The sequence below is a fragment of the Ranitomeya variabilis genome, chromosome 3 (assembly GCF_051348905.1).
Source record: "Ranitomeya variabilis isolate aRanVar5 chromosome 3, aRanVar5.hap1, whole genome shotgun sequence".
Taxonomy (NCBI): Eukaryota; Metazoa; Chordata; class Amphibia; order Anura; family Dendrobatidae; genus Ranitomeya; species Ranitomeya variabilis.
Genome location: NC_135234.1, coordinates 731,660,673 through 731,672,487, shown reverse-complemented (window position 1 = coordinate 731,672,487; position 11,815 = coordinate 731,660,673). Strand labels below are relative to the sequence as shown.

The window sequence follows — 11,815 nt, the reverse complement described above, 5'->3', positions numbered from 1 at the left end:
TCCCTCCCCCTAACACTACCCTGTCCTGCCTCGTGCAGCATCCCTCCCCCTAACACTACCCAGGTCCTGCCTCATGCAGCGTCCCTCCACCTGACACTACCCTGGTCCTGCCTCATTCAGTGCCCCTCATCCTGTCACTACCCTGGCCCTGCCTCATGCAGCATCCTTCCACCTGACACTACCCTATTCCTGCCTCATGCAGCATCCCTCCACCTGACACTACCCTGGTCCTGCCTCATGCAGCATCCCTCCTCCTATCTTAGATGGTCCTGCCTCATGCAGCATCCCTCTTCATGACACTACCCTGGTCCTGCCTCGTGCAGCATCCCTCCACCTGATACTACCTTGGCCTGCCTCACGCAGTATCCATCCACCTTACACTACCCTGGTTCTGCCTCATGCAGTGTCCCTCCTCCGGCCATACCCTGGTCCTGCCTCATGCAGCGTCCCTCCACCAGACACTACCTTGGTCCTGCCTTGTGCAGCATCCCTCCTCCTGACACTACCCTGGTCCTGCCTCAAGCAGCGTCCCTTCTCCTGACACTACCCTGGTCCTGCCTCATGTAGCGTCCCTTCTCCTGACACTACCCTGGTCCTGCCTTGCCTCATGCAGCATCCCTCCCCCTAACACTACCCTGGTCCTGCCTCATGCAGCATCCCTCCACCTGACACTACCTTGGTCCTGCCTCGTGCAGCATCCCTAACACTACCCTGGTCCTGCCTCGTGCAGCATCCCTCCCCCTAACACTACCCTGGTCCTGCCTCATGCAGCGTCCATCCACCTGACACTACCCTGGTCCTGCCTCATGCAGTGCCCCTCATCCTGTCACTACCCTGGCCCTGCCTCATGCAGCATCCTTCCACCTGACACTACCCTATTCCTGCCTCATGCAGCATCCCTCCACCTGACACTACCCTGGTCCTGCCTCATGCAGCATCCCTCCTCCTATCTTAGATGGTCCTGCCTCATGCAGCATCCCTCTTCATGACACTACCCTGGTCCTGCCTCGTGCAGCATCCCTCCACCTGATACAACCTTGGCCTGCCTCACGCAGTATCCATCCACCTTACACTACCCTGGTTCTGCCTCATGCAGTGTCCCTCCTCCGGCCATACCCTGGTCCTGCCTCATACAGCATCACTCTACCTGACAGAACCTTGGTCCTGACTCATGCAGCATCCCTCCTTCTGACACTGCCCTGGTTCTGCCTCATGCAGTGTCCCTCCTCCGGCCATACCCTGGTCCTGCCTCATACAGCATCACTCTACCTGACAGAACCTTGGTCCTGACTCATGCAGCATCCCTCCTTCTGACACTGCCCTGGTTCTGCCTCATGCTGCGTCCCTCCTCCTGACACTACCCTGGTCCTGCCTCATGCTGTGTCCCTCCACCTGACACTACCATGGTCCTGCCTCATGCAGCATCCCTCCTCCTGACACTAAGAAGCTCCTGCCTCATTCAGCATCCCTCGTCCTCACGCTACCCTGGTCCTGCCTCATACAGCGTCCATCCACCTGACACTACCCTGGTCCTGCCTCATGCAGCATCCCCCACCTTACACTGCCTTGGTCCTGCCTTATGCAGCATCCCTCCTCTTGACACTACCCTGGTCCTGCCTTATGCAGCATCCCTCCTCCAGATACTACCCTTATCCTGCCTCATGCAGCATTGCTCCACCTGACACTACCTTTGTCCTGCCTCGTGCAGCGTCCATCCACCTGACACTACTGTGGTCCTGCCTCGTGCAGCGTGCCTCCTCCTGACACTACCTTGGTCCTGCCTCATGCAGCATCCCTCCATTTTACACTACCTTGGTCCTGCCTTGTGCAGCGTCCCTCCTCCTGACACTACCCTGGTCCTGCCTCATGCATCGTCCCTCCTCCTGACACTACCATGGTCCTGCCTCATACAGCGTCACTCCACCTGACAGAATTTTGGTCCTGACTCATGCAGCATCCCTCCTCCTGACACTGCCCTGGTCCGGCCTCATGCAGCATCCCTCCACCTTACACTACCTTGGTCCTGCCTCATGCAACGTCCCTCCACCTGACACTACCCTGGTCCTGCCTCATGCAGCGTCCATCCATTTGACACTACCTTGGTCCTGCCTCATGCAGCGTCCCTCCTCCTGACACTACCCTGGTCCTGCCTCATGCAGCGTCCCTCCTCCTGACATTACCCTGGTCCTGCCTCATGCAGCATCCCTCCTCCTGACATTACCCTGGTCCTGCCTCATGCAGCGTCCCTCCTCCTGATATTACCCTGGTCCTGCCTCATGCAGCGTCCCTCCTCCTGACATTACCCTGGTCCTGCCTCATGCAGCGTCCCTCCTCCTGACATTACCCTGGTCCTGCCTCATGCAGCGTCCCTCCTCCTGACACTACCCTGGTCCTGCCTCATGCAGCGTCCCTCCTCCTGACATTACCCTGGTCCTGCCTCATGCAGCGTCCCTCCTCCTGACATTACCCTGGTCCTGCCTCATGCAGCGTCCATCCACCTGACACTACCCTGGTCCTGCCTCATGCAGCGTCCCTCCTCCTGACATTACCCTGGTCCTGCCTCATGCAGCGTCCCTCCTCCTGACATTACCCTGGTCCTGCCTCATGCAGCGTCCATCCACCTGACACTACCCTGGTCCTGCCTCATGCAGCGTCCCTCCTCCTGACATTACCCTGGTCCTGCCTCATGCAGCGTCCCTGCTCCTGACACTACCCTGGTCCTGCCTCATGCAGCGTCCCTCCTCCTGACATTACCCTGGTCCTGCCTCATGCAGCGTCCATCCACCTGACACTACCCTGGTCCTGCCTCATGCAGCATCCCTCCTCCTGACATTACCCTGGTCCTGCCTCATGCAGCGTCCCTCCTCCTGACATTACCCTGGTCCTGCCTCATGCAGCGTCCCCCCTCCTGACACTACCCTGGTCCTGCCTCATGCAGCGTCCCTCCTCCTGACATTACCCTGGTCCTGCCTCATGCAGCGTCCCTCCACCTGACATTACCCTGGTCCTGCCTCATGCAGCGTCCCTCCTCCTGACATTACCCTGGTCCTGCCTCATGCAGCGTCCCTCCTCCTGACATTACCCTGGTCCTGCCTCATGCAGCATCCCTCCTCCTGACATTACCCTGGTCCTGCCTCATGCAGCGTCCCTCCACCTGACATTACCCTGGTCCTGCCTCATGCAGCGTCCCTCCTCCTGACATTACCCTGGTCCTGCCTCATGCAGCGTCCCTCCACCTGACATTACCCTGGTCCTGCCTCATGCAGCGTCCCTCCTCCTGACATTACCCTGGTCCTGCCTCATGCAGCGTCCCTCCTCCTGATATTACCCTGGTCCTGCCTCATGCAGCGTCCCTCCTCCTGACATTACCCTGGTCCTGCCTCATGCAGCGTCCCTCCTCCTGACATTACCCTGGTCCTGCCTCATGCAGCGTCCCTCCTCCTGACATTACCCTGGTCCTGCCTCATGCAGCATACCTCCACCTGACACTACCCTGGTCCTGCCTCATTCAGCATCCCTTCATCTAACTCTACCCTAGTGTTTCCTCAAGCTGCAGCCCCCCACCTTAATTCATCCTAGTCCTGCTTCATGTAGCATCCATCCACCTCATACTACCTTAGTCCTGCTCCATGCAGCTTCCATTCACCTGAGACTACCTTGGTCCTGCCTCATGCAGCGTCCCTCCTGACACTACCCTGGTCCTGCCTCATGCAGCATCCATCCACCTCATACTACTTTAGTCCTGCTCCATGCAGCGTCCATCCACCTGACACTACCCTGGTCCTGCCTCATGCAGCGTCCATCCACCTGACACTACCCTGGTCCTGCCTCATGCAGCGTCCATTCACCTGACACTACCCTGGTACTGCCTCATGCAGCGTCCATCCTCCTGACGTTACCCTGGTTCTGCCTCATGCAGCATCCATTCACCTGACACTACCCTGGTCCTGCCTCATGCAGCTTTCCTCCTCCTGACACTACCCTGGTCCTGCCTCATGCAGCGTTCCTCCTCCTGACATTACCCTGGTCCTGCCTCATGCAGCGTCCATCCACCTCATACTACTCGTCTGGAGGAGAGAAGGTTTTTCCACCAACATAGAAGAGGATTCTTTACTGTTAGGGCAGTGAGAATCTGGAATTGCTTGCCTGAGGAGGTGGTGATGGCGAACTCAGTCGAGGGGTTCAAGAGAGGCCTGGATGTCTTCCTGGAGCAGAACAATATTGTATCATACAATTATTAGGTTCTGTAGAAGGATGTGGATCTGGGGATTTATTATGATGGAATATAGGAATATAGGCTGAACTGGATGGACAAATGTCTTTTTTCGGCCTTACTAACTATGTTACTATGTTACTATGTTACTTTAGTCCTGCTCCAAGCATCACTCCACCTGACACTACTTTGGTCCTGCCTCATGCAGCATCCCTCCACCTGATACTACCTTGGCCTGCCTCACGCAGTATCCATCCACCTTACACTACCCTGGTTCTGCCTCATGCAGTATCCCTCCTCCGGCCATACCCTGGTCCTGCCTCATACAGCATCACTCTACCTGACAGAACCTTGGTCCTGACTCATGCAGCATCCCTCCTTCTGACACTGCCCTGGTTCTGCCTCATGCTGCGTCCCTCCTCCTGACACTACCCTGGTCCTGCCTCATGCTGTGTCCCTCCACCTGACACTACCATGGTCCTGCCTCATCCAGCGTCCCTACACCTGACACTTCCATGGTCCTGCCTCATGCAGCATCCCTCCTCCTGACACTAAGAAGCTCCTGCCTCATTCAGCATCCCTCGTCCTCACGCTACCCTGGTCCTGCCTCATACAGCGTCCATCCACCTGACACTACCCTGGTCCTGCCTCATGCAGCATCCCCCACCTTACACTACCCTGGTCCTGCCTTATGCAGCATCCCTCCTCCAGATACTACCCTGATCCTGCCTCATGCAGCATTGCTCCACCTGACACTACCTTTGTCCTGCCTCGTGCAGCGTCCATCCACCTGACACTACTGTGGTCCTGCCTCGTGCAGCGTGCCTCCTCCTGACACTACCCTGGTCCTGCCTCATGCAGCGTCCCTCCACCTGACACTACTTTGGTCCTGCCTCATGCAGCATCCCTCCTCCTGACACTAAGAAGCTCCTGCCTCATTCAGCATCCCTCCTCACACTACCCTGGTCCTGCCTCATACAGCGTCCATCCTCCTGACACTACCCTGGTCCTGCCTCATGCAGCATCCCTCCATTTTACACTACCTTGGTCCTGCCTTGTGCAGCGTCCCTCCTCCTGACACTACCCTGGTCCTGCCTCATGCATCGTCCCTCCTCCTGACACTACCATGGTCCTGCCTCATACAGCGTCACTCCACCTGACAGAATTTTGGTCCTGACTCATGCAGCATCCCTCCTCCTGACACTGCCCTGGTCCGGCCTCATGCAGCATCCCTCCACCTTACACTACCTTGGTCCTGCCTCATGCAGCGTCCATCCACCTGACACTACCCTGGTCCTGCCTCATGCAGCGTCCATCCACCTGACACTACCCTGGTCCTGCCTCATGCAGCGTCCATCCACCTGACACTACCCTGGTTCTGCCTCATGCAGCGTCCATCCACCTGACACTACCCTGGTTCTGCCTCATGCAGCGTTCCTCCTCCTGACATTACCCTGGTCCTGCCTCATGCAGCGTCCATCCACCTGACACTACCCTGGTTCTGCCTCATGCAGCGTCCATCCACCTGACACTACCATGGTCCTGCCTCATGCAGCGTCCATCCACCTGACACTACCCTGGTTCTGCCTCATGCAGCGTCCATCCACCTGACACTACCCTGGTCCTGCCTCATGCAGCGTCCATCCACCTGACACTACCCTGGTTCTGCCTCATGCAGCGTTCCTCCTCCTGACATTACCCTGGTCCTGCCTCATGCAGCGTCCATCCACCTCATACTACTTTAGTCCTGCTCCATGCAGCGTCCCTCCACCTGACACTACCCTGGTCCTGCCTCATCTGCATTATGTCATCTGACTCCACCATTGTCATGTCCCTCGTGTCATCCTGTCATGTGGCCAATACAGTCCTGCCACTTACCTCTTCTTTAGCCATGCCATATCTAGCACCTTGGCTTTTTTTTTTTTCTTTCCATCCCTATATCCTATAGTTTATAGCAAATTATTAATGATCCCTTAGATATATAAAACATATACAGTATATACTTAAAAATCTATATTCATCTATTTGTGCGTTACTCCAAGCTGGTCGGTCAGAATCATAATTAATAAACTATAGAAACTAAACAATTCTGTTAGATTTCTGTGAGAATAGATGTTTATTCAGTCATAGGAGGAGTATGCTCATGGCAATGCAATGGCATGAACACAATATTGCTGTTAAAGCTTGACTAGAATTAGAAAACCATAGCTGCCTTCTTCCAAAAACAGAGCCACCCCTGTTTACAGGTTGTGTGTGGTATGGCAGTACTTCACCATTCACTTCAATGGACCTGAACTGCAATACCAGCCACAACCTGTGTAGAGTGGTGGCGCAATTTTTACAATGCCGTTTTGTTTTTTTAATCCTGAACAACCCATTTAAATATTACGCACTGTTTATTGCTAGTAAAATACCAAACTATAAGCATTATCTTATATATAGTAGGTTATGTTTATTACTGTTTTGAAGGCGTTGCCGCAGATCTGTGCTATCTATGATGAGGTTCAGTTGGTGCAACTAGTGTCCGCTTTACACTTCCATTATTTTTGTATTTCTGTTCCTATAATGAGTCGGAACAGGACCTAAAATAATCTGATCTAAATGTAAATGGGAGTGGTTTACTCTTTATAATAGATGAATAAGGCGTGGTTTGAGTATATGAACCTGGGTTATGATTTTATGTTCTAACATGACAGTAAACCTGTCACTTGCCATAAATATATATTTTTCACCCTATGTAAATGCCGCTGTTCCACTGAATCCGGCGTTGTCTTTCTTGTGTTCCAGCTCCACTCCCTTCCTGAGATATCGCCCCTTCTTCCCAGTATATAAACCAAGAATTTTTCACCAACTAGGCGTAGCCCTCAACTGGACCTTGTGGGCGTAATCTTGAGGACCACACCCAGTTGACTAAGACTAGAATATAAAGGAAGAAAGGGCCATATCTCTGGAAGGGAGAGGCGCAAGAATAAAAGAAAAGCATCGCCGGATTCAGAAGAAAAGTGGCATTTACATCAGGTAAAAATAAATTACATATTTATGGCAAGTGACAGGGCCTCATTAATGTATTAAAAAAAGTAGGGCAGTGTTTGATATTCAAGAGAAAATTCAAGAAAAAGTGAGAAGCACAGGAGAAGTCTTGCAGGCAACAGTGATGAAAAGCAAGAAGAGAGAAGCTTATAGACGTATGTAGTGGCGCTATTGCATAGGGTTTGTGTTTCGTAGTTAGTCGAGAATTAATAGGAGGGTGGAGAATGGAGGGAAAGATTGTTTTATATAAATGGGGCCTTGGGTAGTAAGAAAAAAAAAACGCTCCACCACTTGGCCAGTTTTTTTGGTCCTTTTAACCCACATATCACAGGTAAATAAAAAGTCGATATTGACTTTTAGGATTGCTATTTCCAGTCAGAGATGCTAGAGTTCAAGTCTTCTTCCTCTCTGAAGAGGCAATTCGCATAGCTACAGACAATTTTCGAAACCATAAGAATTAATCGCTGTCCAGGACCACAAGTGGAGATAGAGACAAGGAGAGGCCCAGAGTTAGTGATCTAGTGAGATGAACGTGCACCTACAAAGAGTGGACAAGAGATGGAGATGGTACAAGAAGGACAAACTAAACGTTCAGCTACACAGATACAATAACTGTGAGGACCAGGGAAAAGAAAGTCGGCAAAGTGGGCGGTCTACATTGTCCAGTGCTGAGGACACGTTTGGTAGGAGGAGTATAAAGTAGTGTGAGATCTTCAGTGGCTCTGGAGAGGGAAGCTTCTGAAGAGTGGTGGGGCGAAAAGTCAGGCTTTAAGTGGTCAGAAAGGAAATATAAAAAAAAAAAATCCTTAGGTCGAGGTCGTTTAGGAGACAGAAGAAAGATGAGGCATAAATTAACGAGAGCCACAGATGGTTTCTTCGGTTTAGTGGTATGGTGGCATATTGGAATGAGAAGGGGACTGTCCTCTTTAGACAACCTCTTTCCATATCTCCTATGTTTCGCTTATCCGGTAGAACCCCTTTAATGCTAGTCTCAAGGGGTCCTGCTTAGATGATGCATATTGTCTATTTTAGAGAAGGAAGGATGGGGATAACATGGAGTGTAATTAAGTGTGTCAATGGTGAAGTGAACCTTACATGATTTTTACAACTATAATTTTTGTTAACTAAGATTTGACAAAAAGGGGTCTATAAGATTTAAGGAGAAAGTACAACTCAAAAACAGCTACATCTACAGATTGGAGTCTCATAACCATGCTCCAAGGCGCTGCTAGGAATTACATTGACTTACAGGGCATCTACCTATATGGCGCATTTGAGATGGTTTTCGCATATAAAGTTTAAGATATGCTTCACACATTCAAGTAAGAACCACAATGTCCAGACCGGCCACGGGTCTTCTGACGTCAACCCAACAGCCTCGTTGGTATATATGTGACTGTTGAGTTTGACTCGGTAGACCCACGCTTGAGCCTGTTGACTTGAGGTTATGTGACCTGGTGCCAATTCGGATATCGTAATCTACGCTAGGATGGTGAATGTCCAATATGTGATACCGGCTTTAATTACAGGCTAAAAGTTCTTCAGAATGAGCTACACAAAGGCGAGTGCTGGTTGCAGAAGAAAGGTCTTAACGAAAGTTCTTAACCTGCAAGTACCATACAAAAATACATCATCATCATCATAAAATATCAGTTTCCAGACTAGTGCAGATGCATTCAAATACTTGCAGAATCAAGATGTCCCTTTTACATGTGTCATCCCTTAAAGCTCAGATGGTACTAATGGTAAAATATGTTGAAGCTCTTAGTCCTTCTTATATTTGTCAAGCAGTGACCCCACATCAAGGCTCTTCACATTTCCTCTCATCCTTGGCAACGTCCTTGATCCAAGGGGGTCCGAACCTCTCCAGTGTAATAGATGTTGTGCTTGTAAACAAATAACCATAAAGTGCAAATGCAGACTCTATCCCAAGGCACTTCCTGAGGTCCTAGAGATGCCGTGTCCCCAGTCACCTTCTCATATACTGTTCATTGGGATGGAACCATTGTTGATTGTGCTATAATACATTTTGTTCTGTCGGCAGCTGAGAATGATCAGGACCACCACAAGGGCTAGGAGAAGAACCACGCCAATGGCCAACAGTGAGAGAAGGGCAGCATGGGCCTGGCCAACTGTGAGGACTCTTCCTAGGAACGGTACTCCTCCATGCTCATCAGAATCTGTAATAAAGATAGCTCATAAACAAAACTGTAGAGAATGGAGGAAAAAATAATATTTTTTTTGGCTTGAAGGACTCATACCTGGTGTAACAGTGCCGCTTTCTTCTTGGGCTGAAAAAAAAATAAATAAATAACATGCATATAACACAAGAAGAGCTATGGAACCAACTCAAAACTTCTCTATATAAAAGGGGTAAAGAGAGACAAGGGAGGAGCCATATTGGTGTTTGTTTTTTTTTAGTCCCCTTAGGAAATTTTTAAACTTTGATTGCTTGTATTATATACTGTGTATATCATAATATTGCAGTAGAGCATATAGCGTAAATGCCTGGAGTACCAAGATGGCCGTTAAGGGGCCTTCAGCAGGCCTCAGGCAGCATGGTATCTCACTGGTATCCAGCGATCACACAGCGGGAGGAGCGATGGTAGACAGTGTGTGCGTGTACCAGGAAGAAAATCATGTAAATGTCTGCCAGTGATTGTCAGCAGAATTGACGTGGTTAAACAGCAACGATCGGATCCAGCTCTGATTGCTGCTGTCACGAGCAGATGCTGCTGTTAGTGATTGCATCACAGCCACTTTCTTATATGTGAATCCAGAGTGACATCCATAAGCACCCAGGGGTTAAAAAAAAATGAAATAAAATTCAATTACTCTAACACAAAGCTCTGATTCCTTCTTCAAGATCCTCATTCACTATGATGCCAAAAGAAAAAAAAAAACACTATAAAGAGGGCTCACTCTGGAGGACCAAGAATGCCTATGCAGTACAGAGATTTCAATGAAAAATGTGTGATACCTTATGTCTCCTGTGGAGGTGCTACAGAATAATTGAACAAAAGCTGTCAGTGTTCCCACAGATTACAGCTGAATACTACCAGCACGTTATGTACCGTAACTAAAATATTGTACATCATCCCCTTATAGGCCATGGTACCAGAGAGGCCTGAGAGACCCTTCTATCATATATTAAGAATATCTTTAGCCTGGTTTGTGTAGATTTTATACTGGATCATGGGTCTCTATAAATATATTTATATAAATCTTGCCTGGCTTCTTCTTCACAGTGAAAGTGGTTTCCATTCCCGCATGGATGTGATCTGTGACGTGGCAGTGAAGTAGCCAGGTCCCAGGGTTACCAGCCACCAACTCTATCGTCTGAAAAGTCCCAGGAAAGAGGTCAAACACGTCTGCCCGGTGTGTCTTGTCTTTCTAAAAGTCAAAAAATATTAATTAATTTACCATTCTGTACAAAGAAAATATTCACTCCGATGAGTCCTCGTCCTCTGAGGGGCTCACAGCGTACCGATATTACATACATCAGGCCAACAGATTTGTTGAGAGTGTGAGTCCACCTATGAATTTACACATTACATTATACAATATAGGAGTTACAGCCTGTAATACTCCAAAGCTGTGTTCACAGTTCTGTAGCCTCAGAGCTGAAATCCCCCAGCATTCCTTAGTTTCCCTGCAGCTTTGGGCAAGAGCCGTCCCACCAGTGCCGCTCACAGCTGAGGCAGTTCTGCACATGTTCTTATGGACAGAGGAGCTTTACGACAGGTGAAAGTCCTAGGAGTCAATATATATTCCACCGGCACAGCAGTATATCAGCAATATCATACTGTGGCGTTTAGAAAGGATTTAATCTAATGTTACCCCCAATTCCTTTCCTAAATAAAATATGAAGGGCCCTACGCCAGGTATGAACCACAAAATAACCTGGAGGACCCGGCATGAGATCCTCCTCACTGCAATTCACCACCGGAGGCTACAATATCTCTGCGGTGTCAGACATTCCCTGCATGTCACTACAAACAATGCACAAACTGGTGGAACAGGTTCAAACGAGAAAGACGCGACCTTGGCTTACTCAGAAATTATCTGAGGTGGATAAAATACGGTATATATGCAAAAAATAGATGATAGATAGATAGATAGATAGATAGATAGATAGATAGATAGATAGATAGATAGATATGGGATAGATATGGGATAGATAATAGATAGATACATAGATAGATAGATAGATAGATAGATAGATAGATAGATAGATAGATAGATAGATAGATAGATCTGTCACCAGGTGAGAAGTGGACAGTTTTTGCTCTTATTTTATTCCGACCACTCTAATGGGTTTTTTTTTTTTATCTGACATACGGTTCCAGAGATATGGGCTTTTTTATTTAATGCTAATTTGTATGCCCTTTACCAAAGGGGCAGTGCTCACAAGGTAATTATGCACAACAGCCTAAAGACACGCCCCCGAGGATCATGTGAGCCACACCCCCTTGTAAAGAGAACAGAAATCACCAAATAGAAAAGCCCATATCTCTGGAACCGTATGGCAGATTAAAATAAATAAATCAATAGTCAGGGGAGCAGTGGGAA

At 49.4% G+C, this 11,815-nt stretch overlaps 1 protein-coding gene across 1 annotated transcript in view; it reads right to left on the bottom strand.

Moving 5' to 3' along the window:
• Positions 1–4,361: 4,361 nt before the first annotated feature.
• The window catches only part of HEPHL1 (hephaestin like 1), a 60,488-nt gene continuing 53,034 nt past the window's right edge, over positions 4,362–11,815 (bottom strand). The window contains exons 18-20 of the mRNA XM_077298434.1: positions 10,474–10,636; positions 9,505–9,534; positions 4,362–9,423 (exon numbers count right to left, since the gene is read on the bottom strand). Of these exons, the coding sequence (XP_077154549.1) occupies positions 9,221–9,423; positions 9,505–9,534; positions 10,474–10,636 (396 nt within the window). The 3' untranslated portion in view covers positions 4,362–9,220. The remainder of the gene's footprint in view (positions 9,424–9,504; positions 9,535–10,473; positions 10,637–11,815) is intronic.